The sequence below is a fragment of the Nannobrachium achirus genome (assembly GCF_963921795.1).
Source record: "Nannobrachium achirus genome assembly, chromosome: 19".
NCBI classification, from domain to species: domain Eukaryota; kingdom Metazoa; phylum Chordata; class Actinopteri; order Myctophiformes; family Myctophidae; genus Nannobrachium; species Nannobrachium achirus.
Genome location: NC_137826.1, coordinates 8,787,240 through 8,808,960, shown reverse-complemented (window position 1 = coordinate 8,808,960; position 21,721 = coordinate 8,787,240). Strand labels below are relative to the sequence as shown.

The following is a 21,721-nucleotide window of genomic DNA, read 5'->3' as shown; positions in this document are numbered from 1 at the left end:
CATCGACTTCTGTCTGTCTCTCTGTCTCATCTTTGACTGAATGTTGTTTGGTTTGCCTGAATTACTACTGGTGCTGTTCTCCAAACTTTCCATTAGAAGCCTTGTGGCTTCTTCCAAATATAGCTAACCGACACTCGGCCCCGGTGAGCTCCAGTTTGAGCCATTTGCTACATGTATGTTTTGTTTCCTTTCTCTCCAAGGTACATCTATCAAAAATAAATAATTTAATGCTTCCTGTCATACTCTCTCATCCAGTGGTATATCAGCAGTCCTATAGTGCCCTCTGCTGGCCCGGAACACAGGCGCAAAGCTTGATTGATTGAAGTATTTATTAGAAGGCCAACAATGTCTAGTGCAGTGTTCTCAAAGTGGATTCCAGGGACTCTGTGGGTTCCTTTAGGGGAGTCTAAATTGACCCATACAAGTCTGTAACTCTGACAGTGTACAAATGGAACCAAATGAACACGTTTGTTTCCATTTGTACAGAATTAAGGGGAGACCTTTAAATTTGAATGTTTGAGAAACACTGGCCTAGTGCCAGCTTTTGCCAGGATCCATCAGTCAGGAAGCGTGAGAACCACTGAGAACCAGTGAGTACCACTTCATAACTGCATGGCATTCCTATTGTGGGCATATTTAAATTCAATTCAATCTCCAACATGACAATTTATCTAAATACAGAGCAGCACAATGTCCAACTCCATAGTGTAATGCTTGGAGAGTGAGACTATCACTCTAGTATCCTAAGTAGTAATACAAGTTGGACAGATGAGAGGAGGACTACTTTATGATAGGTGAGGTCATTCATAGTAAAAGAGAGAATAGAGCTAAACAGCATTGACTGGCCCTCCAGGTCTCAAGTTGATACTGATACTTAAGACGTGCAAAAAACCTCTGTGTTCAACAATGAATGTTGGAGATTAAAGCCTACTCATAACCTTAAATGACATATACTGTATGGCCATAATATGACCAGGTATTAGGAGAACTGATTATGATTTTCACAAGATACTGATACTTTTGTACGGTATTTCAAACAGAACATTAACTCCTATGATGTTGACCATGCATCACAATCCAAAGTAACGGGGACTGTGGAAGAGAGGTGAAGAAGATAACGGACTGTCTATTAATTAAGGTGTAGCCTTAGGGTTCAGAATCCGTAAAATACACCCTCTTGTCCAACCATGTTCCATACAGAGATTTTATAAAATGACCTGCTAATGACCTGTGGGGCGGCATAGCTCAGGTGTAGAGAAACCGTTATTAGAGCACGAAGGGTTCCCTGTTCGAATCCGGGCTCCCCCTTAGTTAATGTCGAAGGGTCCTTGAGCAAGACTCTGAACCCCTAATTGCTCCCGGTAAGCAGGTTGGTACCTTGCATGGTTTCCTCCGCCACCGGTGTATGAATGTGTGCGTGAATGGGTGAATGTAAAGCGCCTTGGATAAAAGCGCTATATAAATGCACCATTTACCATTTACTTGCTAACAAAGAGGATCGTTGCCTATTTTGTGCACAGATGCAGACATGATGAGATCAGAGATCTCCTTTTTGAAACAGATCTCATCATGTCATTGTCACACTACTGAATATTCAGAGAAGTTCTGTAGTGTGTTTGCGCGTCTGTAAAAAGAAAAGACATAGCCCTAAAGCTGAAAAAGGTCTTGTCACCTCACATAGCCTATTATTCTATATCTGAACATGCTTACCGTAAGTTATTAGCTACATTAATGATGACAGGTTGTAGTTCATCCATTAAATAGCACATCAGGCTGTCTCACTGTCTCATATTTGACTGGACGTTGTTGGTTGCCTGAATGAATTCATTTTGCTGGCATCAGCTGTTCGTCTTTATTAGATGTAGCTTTGATTGATTGATTGAATACTAACTAGTAAGACACCTCAGGGCGTCTCACCAGGGTAATTCTTAGCCATCTGGCCAGTGATGTATATCGGACCAGTTATCCATATATGGAGATCCATGTGCTGTATATGAAGATATGCTGTGAGAGCCCAAACATGCTTACTCAGTTATTCGTTATGTGAAAGTCCTATGATGTCTGACATCTGTCATCATACCCTTTTATGCCCATACATGGAGATCCCTGTCTGTAGAACCAGCCATTAGTGTGGTATGTGGCCTCCATATATGGGCATTCCCATATAAAGTCCTTTTAGATATGGGCTTAATATTGATGACATCAGGGAACTCCATATATTATGGGCATAAAAGGGATTCTGTTAGTGTGACATCACTGTGAAGCCTGAGCGTGATGCCAGCGCGGCAAACCCATTCTGTTAAGCGTGGTTCCCCTGACATCACAGTGACATCAGAGCGACAAACCCATAGAACCAGTGTCAGGCGTGACAGAGATACAAACATACACACGGACAAGCTGTGTCCGTTCACATACTAAACTTGGGACGGTGGGACCTATGGTCGCAATAATACTTTATTAGCAGTTTGCAGAAATAGCACAGGTAAGTACAGTTCGATACAAGGTCTGCTAAGAGGATTTAAACCCAGGAAAGTCAATGGCTTGTTTCCATTTGGGGTCCTTCATTGAAGCTAAATAAAACACTGAACAAATTGTGGAGAAAACCTGTTTTATTAACTCAAACAGTACAGTACTGCTGAAGAAAGGAAATACAAAACCGCGTATCGCAAAAATGTATACCATATAGACTCATAATTTGAGTGCAACTTTCACTCACGATTCAGTCTTTTATCCAAGTCTATCCTGCTAAATCAATCAACATCAGCCTCTCACTCAAAACACAATGACATGTTAATTCATGGCAAAATGAAACGTATATGCACCAATTCAACGCAGAAAATATTTCCAGAATATTTCCCCTTGCCAGACAGCAAGGCAGTGGGCGCCACCTGTAGTTTCAGTCTGTTCAATGCAAACAGCATTGCAGCCTTTTACTTTCAGTAGGAAGACAAGGTACCCCAGAATTGGGTTTCTCAGTACTTGAGACGAATAACAGTCTAAGTCCGTATTTTAAATTTTTGGATAAGACATTTTTTTGTTTTACCAGACTGTAAACCACAAACTAGAAGTTTTTAATTTCTTAAAGTCTTAATGTACTCCCCCCTCATTTTGTTGAGTTCAATTTTTTTTTACTTAACTCATATATATTAGGAATTATAAGACATAATACTTATGGAAAGTGGAAAAACAGTATATCTCCAACAGTTTGTGGAACAACAGTCCGTACAAGCAATATTCAGCAGACAAAGGGAGCAGATAACATTAAAACCGACAATTAAACAAAATGAGGGGGGATTGCATTAACAATTTAACAGAATAAAAATGACTAGTTTATGGTTTACAGTCTGGTAAATCCAAAAATATATATATTAACTTATACTGTTATTCGTCTCAGGTACTGGTAAAAAAAAGTGTTTAAAACATAATTTATACTCCCATCTATGTGACATGTTGTTAGCTTGAAAATCTGTTCTTGCCGTCATACTACAGAGTATAAATTAAGCTTTAGTTGGAAGAAGCTGCAGTTGCTGTCGTCGTCATGGGAAAGGTGCGTCAAGTAACCCCTTATTATACTGCATGTTATTTTGTTAACATTATTTGTTATCAAATACAGTTGTATGCCAAGTTACAGTACACAATGTTGGTTAACGGCAGCGGGCACCCCCTGTGGGTTGAGTCTGTGCATTGCGCGTTGAATAACAGATGGTACATGGTGAAGTACGTGTTTAGTTCTTTCAGAACCGCCACTTTGTTGACTTTTCCATGCCAGAGCCTCTGGCTGCCCCCTCCCCACCCTCCTAGTAGTCCATGGGCCATACGAGATGTCGGTATCGGAAAGTCGGCAAAGGTTGCTTGAAATGGATTCTGAATCATGAAAAACCCCTAGTTTGACCCCTCATATGCTACTTAAAGCAGATTATTTTTTAGCTTTTTTTCCCTGTAATGTAAAGTTAATCGGACACCAACTCTAGCGGCTGATAACACCAATTTAGCTGGGTCTCAGAAAGGGTTATCATACCAAATTATAATCTACATTTTCAACAATGCATGATAACCTTTGCCACCTTTCTGATACCGACATCTCGTATGGCCCATGGACTATAGTGTGAAATAGCTTTTTTTTTAATCCCCCCAAAATATCCGATCTACAAACTCACAACGCATAACATTGTGAGGTGAGCTTGTAGATAGGCTATTTCTTGCCATTTTTGAAAATTGTTGAAAATGTTTTGAAAGATTTTGACAATATTGACATGCACAAAATAGGGGCCACCAGATTGAATAGTGGTTAGACTGGCGAAAGGATCTTATTGAAATTACTCCGGGAAAGCATCGGTCTCATTTTAGATTTTTTTTGCGTTGGCTATTCAAACATAACAGATATAAAAGCTCAGTGCACGTCACCGCACTGCCAGCTTGAACATCTGCTAACATTTTTGAAAGATCTTTAAAATGTGAGTACTGATTTAGAAGGCATTTGTAGAATCAGACTCCGGTCTTAATGGGATGTGTGTATACAGTATACACTATAGATAATTTTATTATTTTCTTTTTCCATTCTTTTCTAATTGTCCCCTTGGTGCCAGCCCCCACTTTGAAAACCTGTCCTTTAATCTGTGTGTGTGTGTGTGTGTGTGTGTGTGTGTGTGTGTGTCCATCCAGCCTCAATCCTCCTCCTTCTCAATGTAGGTCTTGCTGCCTGCGCGCATCATCTGTCTGGCTAGATAGCGATCTCTCGCCGAGCTCACAGTCTGATCGCTGCTACGCTTGGCAAACTTATTCACTTTCTCCTCTTCTTCTACCCTCTCCTTCTCTGCCTTCTCCACACTGTCCTCTCCTACCTTCTTCTCTCCCTCGCCTGCCGCCTCTATCTCTATCTCTATCTTTGTCGGCGTTGTCTTCTCCTTCTCCAAGTCTGTCTTCTTCGTGTCCGCCGGCGCCGTCTTCTCCTTCTCCAAGTCTATCTTCTTCGTGTCCGCCGGCGTTGTCTTCTCCTTCTCCAAGTCTATCTTCTTCGTGTCCGCCGGCGCCGTCTTCTCCTTCTCCAAGTCTATCTTCTTCGTGTCCGTCGGCGTCGTCTTCTCCTTCTCCAAGTCTATCTTCTTCGCGTCCGGCGGCGCCGTCTTCTCCTTCTCCAAGTCCTCCTTCCTACTCTCTTTCGCCTTGTCCCTCTCCTTCCCTTTCTCTTTGTCCTCTTGCGAGTCTCGCCTCTTTTCCCTCTCTCCGTCCTTACCCCGCTCTCTTTCCTTGGGACTCCGTTCTCTCCTTCCGTGCCGGTCCTCTCTCTCGGCTTCCTTCCTCCCCCTGCTTCTGTCGTCCTCTCTGTCTCGCTCCCTCTCCCTCTCTTTCCTCCTGTCCTTGTCATCTCTCCTCTCGCCATGCCTGTCGTCCCTCTCTCTGTCTCTATCTCTCTGTCGGTCACTGTCCCTCTCTCGGTGTTTCTCCCTCCCTCCTCTGTCCCTCTCGCGGTCTCTGTGGCTCCTCTTCTCTCGGTCTCTGTCCCTCTCCTTGTCCTCGTCTTCCCCGCTCCCCGACGCGGGCGACCTCTGTCTGTAGTGGCGCTTGGCGTGCGTGGCGGCGGTCCCAGGCTTGCTGAAGGCAGACTGATGGTCCTGTCCTTCCTCGCTGTCGCTGTGCGAACTGGGGCCGTGGTCGCCGCCGGAGGCCGGCAACGTAGGCGACGGAAGGGGCGACGTTCTCTCCGTGACCTCTGCGGCCTTGGAGCTCTCATTTCTGTGGAAGTAGTGGAAGACAGATTCAAATTAGAAACTAGAGAGAAAAAAAGAAAAATGCTGCTTATGTTTAGAGTAGAGGAGTCGTGACGTCACTCGTTCATCCCCTGGTTCCCAGAAGTAATTTCTCTATGGAGAATAACATTGGGTCATCTTAAAAGTCTCATATAAGAATCGTGGTCCAAAAATAAAAACTGTCTCTGCGATATTGTTGGGATGTGGCTCTGTATCGTTTACGACAGTCAGTCACTCATATCTGATAAGTCTGTTTGGGATGAAAATGTAACTAATTCATCGTCAGTTGATTCTTCATATCCATATTAGTCGAGATTATTTGTTTCTTTTTGGAACACAGTTCTTATATGACGTGATATGAAAAATGTCTATGGGAAAACAGGACCTAGGTAGGATGCGTAAATGATGTGAGACTTCGGTGCTCTATGTCAGTGGTTCCCAAACCTTTTAACCCGTGACCCAATTCACCCAAAAGAGAAATCAGACATTTGCCGGGACATAAAAAAAACATATATTGTCTAATTTATGGAATTTCTTAGATTTTCTTGAATTCATGAAAATATTTTAAATAATAATAATGATTTTGTTTCCTAAATGTAGGAAACAAAAAGCAAAGGGACCCATAACAATCTGTCTGCGACCCACAAATGGGTCCCGACACAATGTATGGGAAACAGTGCTCTATGTGATTGGATTTTTATGAATGGAATCAAACTGTTGCTTCAATGTGCGGCATTGACTGACTTGTCAACAGAGCGGTCTGGTATCTCCTCCTCTCCCACGGTCTGGTTCAGCAGGTGTCTGTAGAAGCCGCTCAGGTCCCTCTGCTTCTTCACGTCCAGGGCGGCTGATGACAGCACAGACAGGAAGACAGGTGCATTTCATCCAAAGTCGTTAAAGAACTTAACTGAATATTGAGACAATGTTGTTTGAAATTAGTTTGTGAATCAATCTGTTCTCCATGTCAGTCGACGATTTAAAATGCAACACTTTTCACATGTTCTATGTTCCCCGCTTACCACAAAAAGGTCCTATGTTCCCAAGGTTCTGTGTTCCCCACTTACCCCCACAAAAAAGGTTCTATTTTCTATGTTCCCCGCTCATCCAAAAATGCAGGAAGCATTCATTTCTAATTATTAATAACTCTAAACACACACAATGGAATATAATGAGGAGAAATTATGAATACTAGTGGGACAGGGGGGCACTAGGGACCACTGGCACCATATTTTTGTATGACTGGTCATCTGGACGAGTGCCTGGGCACCTGGACATCTGGGCACAAGGTAAATGTGGGCATTTGGACGAGTAGGCACTTGGAGTGGAGACATCTGGGCACTAGGGACATGTAACCACCTGGACAACTGGCGAGTGGGCTGGGCACCTAAATTAGGATTGCCCACATGTTCCACCATTTCCTGCAGTTGGGAACATATTTTTTGGGGGCTGGGGAACATAGATCCTTTTTTGGTTGAGCGGGGAACATTGAACCTTTTTTGGGGGAGGGTGGGTGGGTAACATAGAACCTGGGGAATATAGAACATTTTGGGGGGAAGTGAGTAACATAGAACCTGGGGAAAATAGGGAGGACCCCGATGCAGGATATCACCTAAACTCAGGCAAGATTGCAAACTGATTTTCATACTGTTCTGGAATAAATTGAATTAAATGGTTTCCTTTCAAATAAAAATAAATAGCCACAGTATGGTTTGGAAAACGGTTGTCAGTATATTACGAGTTATATAGTCAGACCATCGGTATGTTCCATTAATATTTAGGGATTATTTCCAATTCAAGTCAATTTACCTTCCATTGCAGCTTCTCTCTTCTCCTTCTCCAGCTCCTCTTTCCTCTCCTGCAGTTTCTGCCTGTAGGCAGACGTGACGTAGGCCTCCTTATCAGAGAACTGCTGTCCCTCTGCCTCCCTCTCCTTCTGGATCTTCCTGTCATCCCTCCGTTCTTGCTCTTTCTTCCTCTCTTCTACCGCCTTCATCAACTGGTTGATGTACTTTGGCTGTGACAAGAAGACAGAGGAAGCGTGTCTAACCATTAGCTAGTGGAACGGTATCAAGTGTTACACTCGCGAATGTGTTGAGCCGGTGTTACAGACGCGAGTGTTACATTGTTACGAGACACATAACGGACGATTGAAAAGGACTTCCTTCCTAACTTAGACTGACGGAACTATTGCTGTATTGACTTTGACCCCTAAGGACCTTCCAGGGAGAGTGCTCATGTGCGTCTTGCGGTGACTCGCTTCCTAGTTTCTTCTTCTCTGAGCTGTTTTCTTTTTTGACATTGCACTATTAGGTTGTGTTGGTAGTCTCTGAGTATTTTGCTTTGTTTAACAATGTCAGTGAGATACTTGACTGTTACGGTCTCTTTTTTGTAAGACACTTTATGTACATACACTTATATATTATTCGCCCCCTCTATTGATGCACCTTCTCTTTATTGGTACTGTACTGCTCTTGTTTTTTCCCCTCTTATCTATCTTTTTTTCTTACTTCTCTGTAACTTTGTAAATAACTGTATACTGCTGTGCTACAACTGGACAACTGAATTTCCCCCTTGGGATAATAAAGGTATCTATCTATCTATCTATCTACAGTAGTGACTGTCGCTGTGACTGTTACAGTTTTACAGTAGTGAGTATTATTTGTTACTGATACAAATGGTAATAGTAAGTCAGACATTGACACCAAGGCTTGCTCACCGGCCCCCGGCAGGTAAATAAAACTTTCAGGCAGGTGATGTTTGCTTTGAGGTTGCCCGACCGGGCAAGTGCTCATTTGAGAGGGGACGCAACCGTCTATAAACACAACACGAGATACAGTATCTGTCTAAACACCTGAACGTTGCCAGTCCGCTCTGTCTTCTGGTCTGTGGAATTTAAAATAGCTGTTTTTACTGTTGCTACATTTAAAAATATAAAATAACAATTGTGAAGTGAACCCATAGACATAATCATAGCTATGTATTGTTATTTGGATTTGGAGGTATTGAGTTATGACATTTTTTATCGCACAGCCCCAGAAAGTAAAGAAATAAGTGTTAAATTGAGAGGTAACTAAAATACCTATATATCATTTTATAATGGACGATATACTTTTCGGGTAAGTGGGCATGACCTTTGGGCAAGTATAAAATTATCTGTACTTGCCCAAAGGGCAAGTGCTTCTGAGACCTTAGTGTCAACCCCTGTCGGTGTTACGCTGTTGCAGTAGCGAGTTCTGCAGTGCTGCTATAATAATACATTACATTTATATAGCACTTGTCTAAGTACTCAAAGTCGTTTTAGAGTTTACAGTTTAGACATTTAGCAGACGCTCTTAATCCAGAGCGACTTACAATAAGCAAGGTGATACAATACATCAATACAATAAGCAAAGTAATACAACAATATATCTATGTAAAAATAAAACATCAACTGCATAGAAATATCAATCTTTTTAAGTTTTAATTGTGTGTGTGTGGGGCCCGGGAGCTTAATTGCAAGAAAAAAACAAATCAAATAAGCATTAAAAGCAATAAAACAGTAGAAACAAGAGTTGAGATCTGTCAACTCGGAAAAAGCAATTCTTAGGGTGGTTTTCAGGGCAGTTTTGAAAGCGTTCTGTAAGCTAGACCCCACATCCCACCCATTTGGTTTTCAGCTGGTTTCTTTTTACAGAGTATTTATATATTTTTTACAATGAATCCTCTAAACTTTTCCATAACCTACAGTGTTTACCTCATTTACAGACCTATGTATAACTTAAAACATTGTCGCTGTCTGGTGGAAACCACCTTGTATGTCCGAAACTGAGACATGTTCACATGAGTCCAATCAATGTAGTTATGGTACAATTACGAGGCTCTAACTCCAGTGTGCTGCTCAATGCCCCAAGACTGGAGCAAAGGCATTATGGGACCAAAAGAACAGATCTACAAGCTAACAATGTATGTTATATCTAGGTTTACCAACCGTCCCGTAAAATACGGGATCGTCCCTTCTTTGGATACTAAAAGACGTGTCCCGTATTGAACTGATACGGGACGCTCTTTGTCCCGTATTTTAAGGTTGGGGGATGAATATGAATGACGGGATGATTTAATTGAGAAATGACAGCGATTCTGCCTGTCAGTGCGCTTCCACTTCCACTCTGCTCTCCTCTGAGACAACAAGTGCTGCATCCCATTGCTGTGAGAGGCGCTGCGCTGTTTGTAAGCAGCTGATTGGCTTAGTAACACAGTGTTGCTAAGACAGTCTCCGCCCCCTACACAATCCCTTCCCATGGGCTGTAGGTTCAGTCCACAAGTTGCCTGCGAGAGACGATACGAGTGCGTGCGAGCGAGCATACGACAGTGCTCGGCTCAGAACATTGTTTAATGTCTTAAAAAAAATCACACCCGTGTGAAGTGGAGCTGTGTGTGTGTGTGTGTGTGTGTGTGTGTGTGTGTGTGTGTGTGTGTGTGTGTGTGTGGATCATGTGTACCGATTTTTGTGACATTTGAAGAAAATGTGTAGGAAAAGGAGCAAAAAGTGTGTTTTGGAGAAAATTCAAGATGGCGGAAAATCTATCATGGCGCAAATGGGCGTGGCCTATATGGGGAGATGCGTCATGACCCAAGGAATCCAGGGAAAAAATATTTTTAATTTTCCGACCTACGGTTCAAGAGTTACAGGCCAAAACGTAAAGTGGGGTGTTATGGCGCCACCATGCGGCCAAATGACACAATTATTTTTTATTTAATCCTTGAAATCATTATGAACCTCCTCTCCAAGTCTTGAAACTCTAGCCCCTATGGTTTGCGAGAGACAAATAATTGAATGTGAGTTTTTGCGATTCCCATTATAAGTCAATGGGGAAAATTAATTCACTAATAAATTAATATCAATTAAACTATTGAACCTTTCTCTTAGCAAGTTACTAGCCCACGATTCCCGAGTAAGCCGGTCGATTTGACATATGGCGCGAGTGTGTGGTGGCAAAACTGTGGGACTAGTAGCGTGCCGAAGTTTAGGAAGTTCAGGCTACATACAGACACACAGACACACAGACAGACACACAGACAGACCCACACGGCCACGTATAGGGAGCCTGTGCTTCACACAGCTCCAAAAACGTGTGACAGAAGATTGTGTACAAACAGATTAGACATGAATCCATGATAGGTGATGATAGCCTAAACAACAAGGTGAAAAAGCAGGCAAGCAAGCAGAAAATAAGCCATGGGATGGTATTCCTGGAAACACTACAGTAGTCTTGTCTGCCAACTAAAGCGACCCCAGACAGGCTGGTATGTGAAATAACATAAGCATGCGTTGATTTTGTTTTTAAAACCTAATGGTTATTACTGTATGCCAATATGATTAAACTAGTGTTGGGTAACCAGAGAGTGGGTACTTAAGAACCAGGTAGACCTAGGCTATATATGTTTTGGAAAATTTAGAGAAATACAATATAGGACTACTATATGATTTTAAGGTAATACTGTAGGTTAGGTGGCCCAAAGACACCCGAATTAATATTGTGAAAGGAAAAATATGATTTAATATAGGAAAATACCTGTTTTAGCCAACTTTACAACCGAAAATACCCGATTTTTCCGATGTTTCATTTGGAGGTGTCCCGTATTTGAAACTCTGGGAGTTGGCAACCCTAGTTATATCACAGTGCAATGTGTTGTAGATCTATTATTTTTGCCACTTGACGTCCTGTATATATTAGGCCGCTCGTGCAGCACAGCTCGTGCAGCATGACTACATGTTACACATTTCACATAATTTAACATAATTTTGTTTTTTATAATGTACATCCAAGCATTTTCCAAAAATGTGATTAATTCCAAACCTGGAAAACAGTATTAATTACCAATTTAAAAATATTTCCATGACTGTGGAAACCCTGTTTTCATTCATCTCTGATATGCTTTGACAGTTTTTCTCTGAGATTTAGCATTACAGTGTTACAGTAACAAGTGTTACAGCAGCGACTGTTAGCCGTAGCGAACATTATGGTGTTAAAGTTGCGAAAGTTAGAGTAGTAGAGAGTATTACAGTAGGAGTGCTACAGTAGCGAGTGTGCAACCGCAGACAGCAGACGCGGTAGCTACATATTCTGGCTGCGACGTGGCAGCCAGTTGATTGCGGCCACTGTAGACGTAAGCAATTTACCCCGAGTGAGAGGACATTATGCTCTGATAATGTCCTGTGTTAGGGGGTGATCGGACGAGGCGAAGCCGAGTCCGATAACACCCTAACACAGGACATTATCAGAGCATAATGTCCGACCCCGAGTGGTAAATAGCTTTTCTACCACTTTTTCCCATATACATGAAAGAAAACACATAGTTGTAACTTGCAAGGATCTTAAGTTACAATCATTATTGCCTATAAAACTTCCGCGAGACAGCAGATAGTTCTACAAACAACATCTTCTACTCACCAACAGATGGCGCCAACTCCATACTAATCCATGCGTCTAGCTTACAGCTAAGCTAACGTCAGTTAGAAGTACCGTTCCGGCCGTAAATAGAGGCTGTTCGCTTCCAGAAAGGCATAGGTTCAGAGAAAAGGGGCTTTAAAGTTGGCGGATTGCATTGGATCCAAATAAATCGGCGACTATAGCATGCACGTTAGTAAACATAGGACCGCAGCCACCGTCATTTGTTGGTTGGGGGAAAGGTGTTCCGACTTCCTCCTGAAGTCCCCGGATGTACACTGAGGCGCATTGATCTCGTCCTCACACAACTGCGGCGGTTGTTATGCCATAACCTCCGGAATTTAGCCAATCAGAATCCAGTATTTGAACACGTGACTCGAAAAAGTGGTAGAAAATCATGCTTATGATTCCACCAACTGCACTAGAATATGTGCTGTGCGCCTGGTCTATTTTCCTATGTTTCCCATGAATAGACAGTGAATGATTGTCTCATTAACATTGTATCAACCACATGGCTGATTCATTTTCACAATCATTTCTATGCCTGTCAACAGTCATAGACAATACAGATCATTTTACACTCCTATTTCAATCTTTAAACAGTTTTACAGTGCAATCGGCAGTATACAGACTACTTGTCGAACATGAGACGGGTAAATGGTGCATTTATAAAAATGGTAAATGGTGCATTTATATACTGGAGTGCCTTTATCCAAGGCATTACATTCATTCACCCATTCACACACATTCATACACCAATGGTGGAGGAAACCATGCAAGGCACCAACCTGCTCATGGGGAGCAATTAAAGGAGTAGTTCACCCCCAAAATGACTTTTTTTTCTATTGATTACTCATGCCATGGAGACTTGAGTTCAATAATATTTTTGTTGTATTTTTTGCATTCCTAAGACCCCCATTGATTCCGGATGGGGACCCAAATTCATGGCCCTGGATGGGTACCCAAATGCATGGCACTGGATGGGGAAACCGTCAGGGTAAGTTTACTATAATCAATTTGTTGTCTTAGGAATGCGACAAAAACCCAAAAATATTGAACTCAAGTCTCTATGGCGTGAGTAATCAATAGGGAAAAAAAACATTTTGGGGTGAACTACTCCTTTAAGGACACTTCGACACTAACTCAGGGGGAGCCCGGGATCGAACTGGGAGCCCTTAGTTTCCAAAGCGGCAGCTCTACCTTCTACCGCCCCCCTGCCAACAGGAGCTACTTAACCACATGAATCTTGGTATCCCTATTCTGGGCACGTCATACAGTAACAGGAGAACATTCAATGAAAACAGCCAAACATTTGGTGAAAATAGCTAGCCTGATCTCAGACTCAGCTCATGCAGTAGTCTGAAACTGTCCCTATTCCGAGCGATTTACGGGGGAGGGACTTTTTTGCGAGCGGAGTGATCGCGAGTTTCGCGACGCACGGTGACCGAGACTCACGGTGACCGAGACTCACGGTGGACGCGACGCACGGTCGCGGAGTGTGTCTGTGATTGTGTGTGTGTGTCTCTGTCTGTGCCAGTGACTGCTTCCATACAGAACTGCGACCAGAAACATGTAATCAACATTAACAGCTTGGTGAAATCAGCACGCGCGCGCGTGTGCCTTCCTCAGCCTGCCTGTGTGTGTGAACTTCGTTTGAATCGTTTCAACTGCTGCGCGGATAGGATATTCGTTAGACCCACCCCCACCCCCCACGCTCATTGGCGAGCCGAAAATAAATCCCGATTCATGTACTCAGCTCCAGACCAGAGAAAGAGTCCACTCTGAGAGTGGGCGGGGTCTGTGGTCTGGAAGCAGGCTAGAAAATAGCAGCCTGGCATTGGCCACCCAGACTAATATCACTGTGTGGATATTATATACGGACGGACACAGTCGGTTACAGTAGTACAGCCACAGATCCTCAATAGGGCTTTAGTTTTTCACATACCGCCCTAGGTAGATCAAAACACGACCAAAATTGCCTCTGGCCTGCAACAGATATTCTTCCATCTTGTACTCCTCCACTGACCCCTGCCTGCAGCTGATCCAGCTAAAATACACATGACAAAAAGTACCACCTCAGAGCATTTTTAACATTTAACACTGTAGTCATTTAGATTGTATACTGTATACGCAATAGCCGTGGCATACGGTACCACTGCCTCTTGCTTCATTTTATAATTCATTGGTTCTCAAAGTAGGGTATGGGGTTGTTAAAATAGCGTCGCAATTATTTTTACCACTTGAACCATATTTTTAGGCTATTCAAAAACAGCAGATATACAAGCTGCTTGTAGGTCTGCTATTTTTGAAAATAAGTGCAAATGTTCTATATCTTTTTTTATAAATATTTCAACTAAATTTGCTTCTGGTAAATATATATATACATTTGGGAGTCCTTAGGACGAAAATGTTTGAGAACTACCTAACTACCGCTATAGTTTATAATTCCCACTTACCTCTCCACTTTCTACATAGTGTCCCTGTTCACTGCCTATCACCCGTTGGGGCAGTTGTTCCTGCTGAGTTAACAACACAGCAGGTTATTTTCCAAAAATAAAATACTTTCATAAATGTGTTGAGTGAAGAAGCACAGTGGTGCAATTCAACAATGCCATGGCTAGCTAACTTGAAGACATTCACAAAGAGACACACACACACAATGTAAGTCGTGTGTGTGTGCGTGCGTGCGCGCACACATGTATGCGTAAGAAATATTTTTCAAACAGTCATGTCCTTCTGTAATTTGGGAGATCTGGAGGCTGTTGGCTGGCTGAAGTTGTAAGTGGGAACTTTACCTCTCCAGTCTCCACCACAGCCACCCACTCCACCCTCACCACCAGCCTAAAACATACAAAACCTGGATGCAAAAGAACTTCCTCAATCTCAACTGCAGTGAATCGGAAATCAACATCATTGGCCTCAACATTGGCCCCAAATCATTATCATTGGCCCCAACTGGCCCTTAACGTCGATTGCTCCCTTGTCACAACCTCAACCCATTTCCACAACCTTAGGTGTCATGTTCAACCCTGCCCTTTCAATTCAAAGGAGCTTTCATTCCTTCCCCACATCACCAAAACAGCCTTCTTTCAACCTCAGGAACATTGACCGTCTTCCGGCCCTCGCTGACATTCACTGCCGCCAAAACACTCATTCCACACCTTCATTACATCCAGGTTAAAACTACTGCAACAGCATCCTCCATGACACCACCTCCACCGCCCTCAATAAACAACAATCCGTTCATAGCACATCTGCCCGCCTGCTCACCAGTACCCGCTCCAGAGATCATATCACACCAGTCCTCCACGACCTCCACTGGCTGCCTGTCGAACAAAGAATCCACTTTAAAATGTTGCTCCCCACCTACAAGGCACTCCAGCACCTGGCTCACCCCTACCTCTCTGACCTCCTCCAGCTGCATGTCCCGTCCTGTTTGCTCGGGTCCAGTGATGGCGGCCTCCTTGAGGTCCCCATTGATTGATTGAAGTATTTATTAGAAGTGTTTGCATAGGAAAAGGTACAGTTTCATGACACTACAGTTCACAGGCTCCGAACCTGGGGCGACAGGGCTTTCTCTGTAGCTGCCGCAGCCACAAAAACATCAGAGATGCGTTTCAAAACCGCCCCGAAAACCTACTAATAATTGCTTTTCCGAGTTGACATAGATCTCAACTCTTGTTTTTACTGTTTTATTGCTTATTTGATTTTAGTTTTTTTCCCCCAATAACGTTTTCCCCCCGGCCCGACACAAACATTTAAAGCGACTTTGAGTATTAGAAAAGTGCTATATTATATTTCAGGTATTATTATTAATATCATTATGACATGCACTGTGTGTCCCCTGCAGGCCAAATACAAGCAACTGATCATATTGAACCAAGTTACATGACCAGGGTTTACATGTTACCGCCGTCCTATTGGACTTCACCTTTTTGTCTGCTCCCCCTAGAACCTTTTTGTTGCTCTCCAGCCTCTGTTGTTGAATGTCATCGTACACGCCATCATAGTCGTACACGGTGCTGTCCTGTTCCAGGGCCTTCTGCATCTCCAAGCGAGTCTGGTGTAGGACAAAAAAAGACAACACCACAAGAGACAGAGAGAGAGAAGAGAACATGAAGGTAGGGGTGGGCGATATGGAAAAATACAATATCACGATATCTTCCCAAGCTGTATCACGATACACGATTTTATCACGATTCTTTTTCACGTTGGTTTTTATGGTTATTTTTCAAGGTACTTGACAAAAACTAGACTCTATGGGTTCCTTTTGGGAGGTCTAAATTGAACTTTACAAGTATGTAACTCTGACAGTATACAAATGAAACCATTTGGTTTCATTTGTATACTGTCAGAGTTAAGTGGAGACCTTGACATTTTAAAGTTTGAGAACTACTGATTTAGACCAAAATGCAGGTTTAAATTGAATTCTGCCATGAATCTCTGTATTAACGATTAAAAAGGATGTTTTACAAGTCTCACTCAATTGTATCACAATATATACGATATCGCTGAAAATGCATATCGTGGAGACATTGTATCGTCTCAACGATAATTATCACCATATCGCCCACCCCTACATGAAGGCCCTAGAAACATACACATATTAGATCCAAAATAGTAGAATAGAACTCTGTCCAACTGTACCTGTTTCATCATCCTCTTCTTCACAGCCTCTTTCTGTAGACTCTCTCCCACTGAAGTCTGTGTCAACATAAAGCATCACGTGCTAAATAGGTAACCGGAACGCTCGCCCCCAAAACACACTCGCCCCCATTCTTTCCACGGACCACTCGCCCCAAAGCGGTTCTTGTATTCTTATACTTGTTTTACTCAAGTTAAGGTTAGGAATAAGTTTAGGGGTAGGCATAGTTTTACTGAGGTTAAGTTTAGGAATAAGGCTACGTTTAGGCATACTTTTTGCTGAAGGAATACCTGAAGGCGAGCAGTGGCGACCATTCCGAGGTCGGTGGATGAGAATGGGGCGAGCGGTGAGCGTGTTTTGGGGCGAGCATTCTCGCATTCGCTAAATAGATCTTCAGTCTATGTATTGTGTATTGGAGCTGTAGCCACCTTATGACATGCTATCTGGTGGGGCTTTACCAATACAAAACATTGGCGGTTGAGGAAATAGTATATTCAATATATCTTGTTTCAGTAGGAATACAGTAAGGGACATTAGGTACAAAGACATACACAATATATCCTTCACAGATATCTTTTTTTAAATGATAAAAGTAAGGAACAAACCTAGGATGTTAATGCACCTCCTACTATTTCATAAAAAAAGAAATCACTGTGACTACCTCATCATCAGAGTCATCACCAAACACTGAAGGTCTCTGCACAAGGGGCTTGGATGTTACCTTCTTCTGGGGCAAGAGCAGCCCATACCTGTGGAGATCCAACACATTTTAGAGAATAAACTCTTGAGCATTGTAACAGACCAATTAAATATCCCCTTTTCTACATTTATAAAAAACATATACATTATTTAAAAAGTAAAAAAAAAAAATCTTAAAAAACACAATTTTTCATCAATTAAAAACAATTCCATTTTTGTCCAAAAGTATTTGACCTGCAATAGATTAGAGATGGACACCAGTAGCAAAGTTCTCAGTCATTTTGTCACCTTCACTTGCATGCAGCTTCATAAACCCAAGTCCAATCAAACAAAACCACATTTGATTGATTGAAGGCTTTATTAGAAGTTTGCATAGGAAAATGTACAGATTCATGACGGTACAGTTCACTGGTACAAGGTCTACTAAAAGGAGATCCATGAAAAGACTAAGCTTATTTCAACAGGAAACCATTTAAGTATCTCATATAACATTGAATGACAGACAAATAGAACACAGTACTATGCAGTAGATATAAAGAAAAGGGGGAAAAAAAGAAAACAGTAAGTCTAAACAAACAGTAAGTATATACAAGGAAGGGGCAGGGGAGGGGAGGGTTGGGCTAGGTTTTTACCAGTTGCGAACGGCTGCTGCCTGTATGATGTATTCCTAATGCATTTAGCAGTATACTTTTAAGTTTTATTTCATCTCATGCAAGCAAATACATCATGCAGCTGTGCTAATCAGTTACTAATGGTAATATTACTTGGTAATAAAGCCAAAGGGCGCAATTGTGCATATCAGTAGAACTTGAAAACATTGCTTTACTAATGTGGCCACCCTTTTAACGTTGGATGGATCTTTATTCTAAATATAAAACGCGATTCCTTGTTATCTCTCATTCGACACATTAATAAAACATACTCCGCACATCTTTTTGATCACAACATTTAACTTAATCATGCTTTGGTGCACGTACTTGACGCTTAATTTAAATATCAAGCAAGCGCGGTAACAATAAATCGACAGACCATGGTCCAAGCCCAATAACCAAAGCCACACAATTATGCACAGATATATTGTGAAATAATTATTACACAACATGTGTGCATAACTGTATGGCTTTGGCTATGATCGATCGAGCTACATGTCTGCACAACAACGCTAGCTTCACAGCAACATACTTACTGTTTACTGGGGAACGCCATCTTAATATTATCTGACTGGATCCAAGCACGGCACATTCGCCAACATAAATACAACAGAACAAACCCGTCGTACAGCAGAATAGAATACTAATTTGTATTCGGTGTTCAGTTAATATTAAACATGTATTTGAATGATCTGCACCAAATATCTGACCGCTGTTATGCGTTGATTTATTTTTACGTTCATTTTAAACTACTTTATCGCGAAAGTGCAGACGTTGATAGAGAGATAGAGGCGTGTGTGTGCAGTCGAGGAGAGGACTTTTTGGGGTGTTTTGAACAGGTGGGCGTGGTTGTCATCCACCGCTGCAGTGCATTGTTGGGTAATAACCACGCCCACCTGGCCAAATCACCCCAAAAAGAGGGAGTCCTGCGTGCAGCAGGCAACGGAAGCCGTGACATCATTTTGTAGGCAGAGGAAAATCTGCCCCCAGAGCATTTTCTGTCCCTCGCTATTTTCAACAGATCCGAGACAAAAATAACGACTAAAGTATAATTCTAACACTTTCCTTTCAACAACAAAGAGAAGAAAAATGTGTAAATAGTAAAAATAGTAAAAAGATTCACGGAAACTGGGGGCAGAAATGCTCCTCTGCCTACAAAATGATGTCATACTTAACAGCCCCTGTCTTCAGCCGTGTACAGGCAATTTGAAAATAGCAGATCTACAAGCTCACAATGCGATGCAACGCATTGTGAGAAATTACTCAAATGTCTTAAACATATTACCATCAGCAACGGTCTTCAGTATTCCATACCTTAAGACGGTATAAGCCTTATAGCGTCTTAAAGGAGTAGTTCACCCCCAAAATGACTTTTTTCTATTGATTAGTCATGCCATGGAGACTAGAGTTCAATAATATTTTTTGTTTTTTGTCACATTCCTAAGACAAAAATGTGATAACTATACATTTACCCCCATTCGTTCCGGATGGTGACCCGTTTCGAAACGGGTCACCATCCGGAATCAATGGGGGTAAATTTACTCGAATCAAATTTTTGTTTCATTCATTCATTTTGGGGGTGAACTACTCCTTTAAGGTCTGGAAGTAAAAGTATTATCACTGACCTCTGACATGTCTGCTTGAACTTTGAAAGAAAAAGAGAATCCTCTCCCAAACTGTATGCCAGTGTGCCAGTGGGATCACCCTCCCCTATGCCAATGATGGCACTAAGGTAAGGTTGCCAACGCTTGAAGGTATAACTTGTTTACAGGATGGTTTAAGATTACATGATTAGACAATTGGCACAGGGTGAAAAAAGGGTTACATAAATCGTGAGATAAAAAAAAAAAATTGGTTTCTTTATTGTATGTAAGGTGTTCCTTTAAAGCATATTACAAAGGTGTGACAAAAAGGTTTGAGAGTTGCAAGAAAAATACTAAACTCAGTAAGTGCAGGTTAATGTTCCCCACAGACAGACATATACACACACACACACACACACACACACACACACACACACACACACACACACACACACACACACACACACACACCTGTCATAATTGCTTATAGAACGTGACATTCTATTTTGTTTTCATTTCAGATACATTTAAGTCAGGCATTGACACTAAGGCTTGCCCACCTGCCCCCGGCAGGTAAATAAAACTTTGGGGCAGGTGAAGTTGGCTTTCAAGTTGCCCGACCGGGCAAGTGCTCATTTTAGAGGGGACGCAACCGTCTATAAACACAACATGAGATATCTGTCTAAACACCTGAACGTGGCCAGCGTGCTCTGTCTACTTCTCTGTGGAATGTAAAATAATAGCACTGTTTACCTTAAATGTGATGTTTTACTGTTGCTACACTCAAAAATCTAAAATAACGTGTGAAACCATAGACATATTCAATCATAGCTATGCAATGTTGTTATTGGATTCAGAGGTATTGAGGTATGACGCACAGCCCCAGAAAGTAAAGAAATAAGTGTTAAATTGAGTGGTACCTGTAATTAAAATCATTTCATAATAGATGGTTTAATTTTCGGGCAAGTGGGCATGACCTTTGGGCAAGTAGAACATGAGATGTTCTTGCCCGACGGGCAAGTGCCTCTGAGACCTTAGTGTCAACCCCTGTAAGAAGTCTCATAGCATAATTGACTATCTAGGTGACTTAGAGGCAATCATGAGTAAAACAACTCATGTCATGTTTATCTGCCTTTTTAACTCTACTCTGGTGACACTGCTAATTCATCTTGCCCTATTGCCAGTGTTCTCAGCCTGCTCAGAATCAGAATGCTTGTTACATTCAAAAATATCTTTTGACAAAGTCAAAAAGTTGACTTTAAAGCTCCTTCTGCCCAAGTAATTTTTGGAACATAACAAACATTCGGATTGGCTTGATGCAGCAGTGTTAAGTGAGTAGAGCATGACACATTTGACCAAAAAGTGAGTTAGGCAATTATCCTTTGCAGCTAACAATATGTGAGTTCTAACGGCCAGAATTATGCCTGATTATTATACACAGCCGATCGAAAAGTTCACAACGAGATCAGTTATTTTTGGGATAGATCGATATAAATTGGCTCAATTAGAAAAGTGGAGGGAGGACAGAGCAGAATGCAAAAAGAATAATGAAGGCTCTGTTCCATTCTGGTCAAACCGAGTCAGGGGTGCTGATAGTATGCATGTTGTCTCACTGGCAACACTCAACACCAGTGGTCTCAAAGTGTGGTCCAGGGACCCTAATGGTTCCTTGGGGGATTCCAAATGACCCCTTAAAAAGGTGTGTAACAGAGTGTACAATTGGAATCAAATTGACCCGTATGTAGCATCATTGGTAACACCTTTTTTTTTTTTATGTCAACAATGTATTCATTTTACAAAGAAAAAAGAAAAACAGGATTATCAGCCTCATCATCTTCCTCCTCTTTGTCCTGGTTTATCTGGAAGTAGCGGAGCTCCTAGCTCTCCTTTGTGTAGGCCATAACAGAAAGCCAGTGACGAAGTGAGAAGAGACCCAACCTCTCTAACAATATGGCTGCTGTGCATACAG

The 21,721-nt window shown here is 42.0% G+C and overlaps 1 protein-coding gene across 2 annotated transcripts; it reads right to left on the bottom strand.

Moving 5' to 3' along the window:
* Positions 1 to 2,662: 2,662 nt before the first annotated feature.
* Positions 2,663 to 18,725, bottom strand: nsrp1 (nuclear speckle splicing regulatory protein 1; the record flags this gene model as incomplete). 2 transcript variants are annotated; one of them, XM_080749626.1, is made up of 7 exons in its annotated part: positions 2,663 to 5,733; positions 6,492 to 6,594; positions 7,554 to 7,761; positions 16,107 to 16,235; positions 16,823 to 16,879; positions 17,482 to 17,569; positions 18,706 to 18,725. In XM_080749626.1, the coding sequence occupies 7 exons, from the start codon at positions 18,723 to 18,725 to the stop codon at positions 4,665 to 4,667; spliced, it is 1,674 nt and encodes a 557-aa protein (XP_080605752.1). In that variant the 3' UTR covers positions 2,663 to 4,664. The 2 variants fall into 2 exon arrangements, with proteins under 2 accessions (XP_080605752.1, XP_080605753.1); XM_080749627.1 differs by lacking the exons at positions 16,107 to 16,235; positions 16,823 to 16,879; positions 17,482 to 17,569; positions 18,706 to 18,725 and adding exons at positions 14,121 to 14,222; positions 14,632 to 15,942.
* Between the last annotated feature and the right edge of the window lie 2,996 nt (positions 18,726 to 21,721).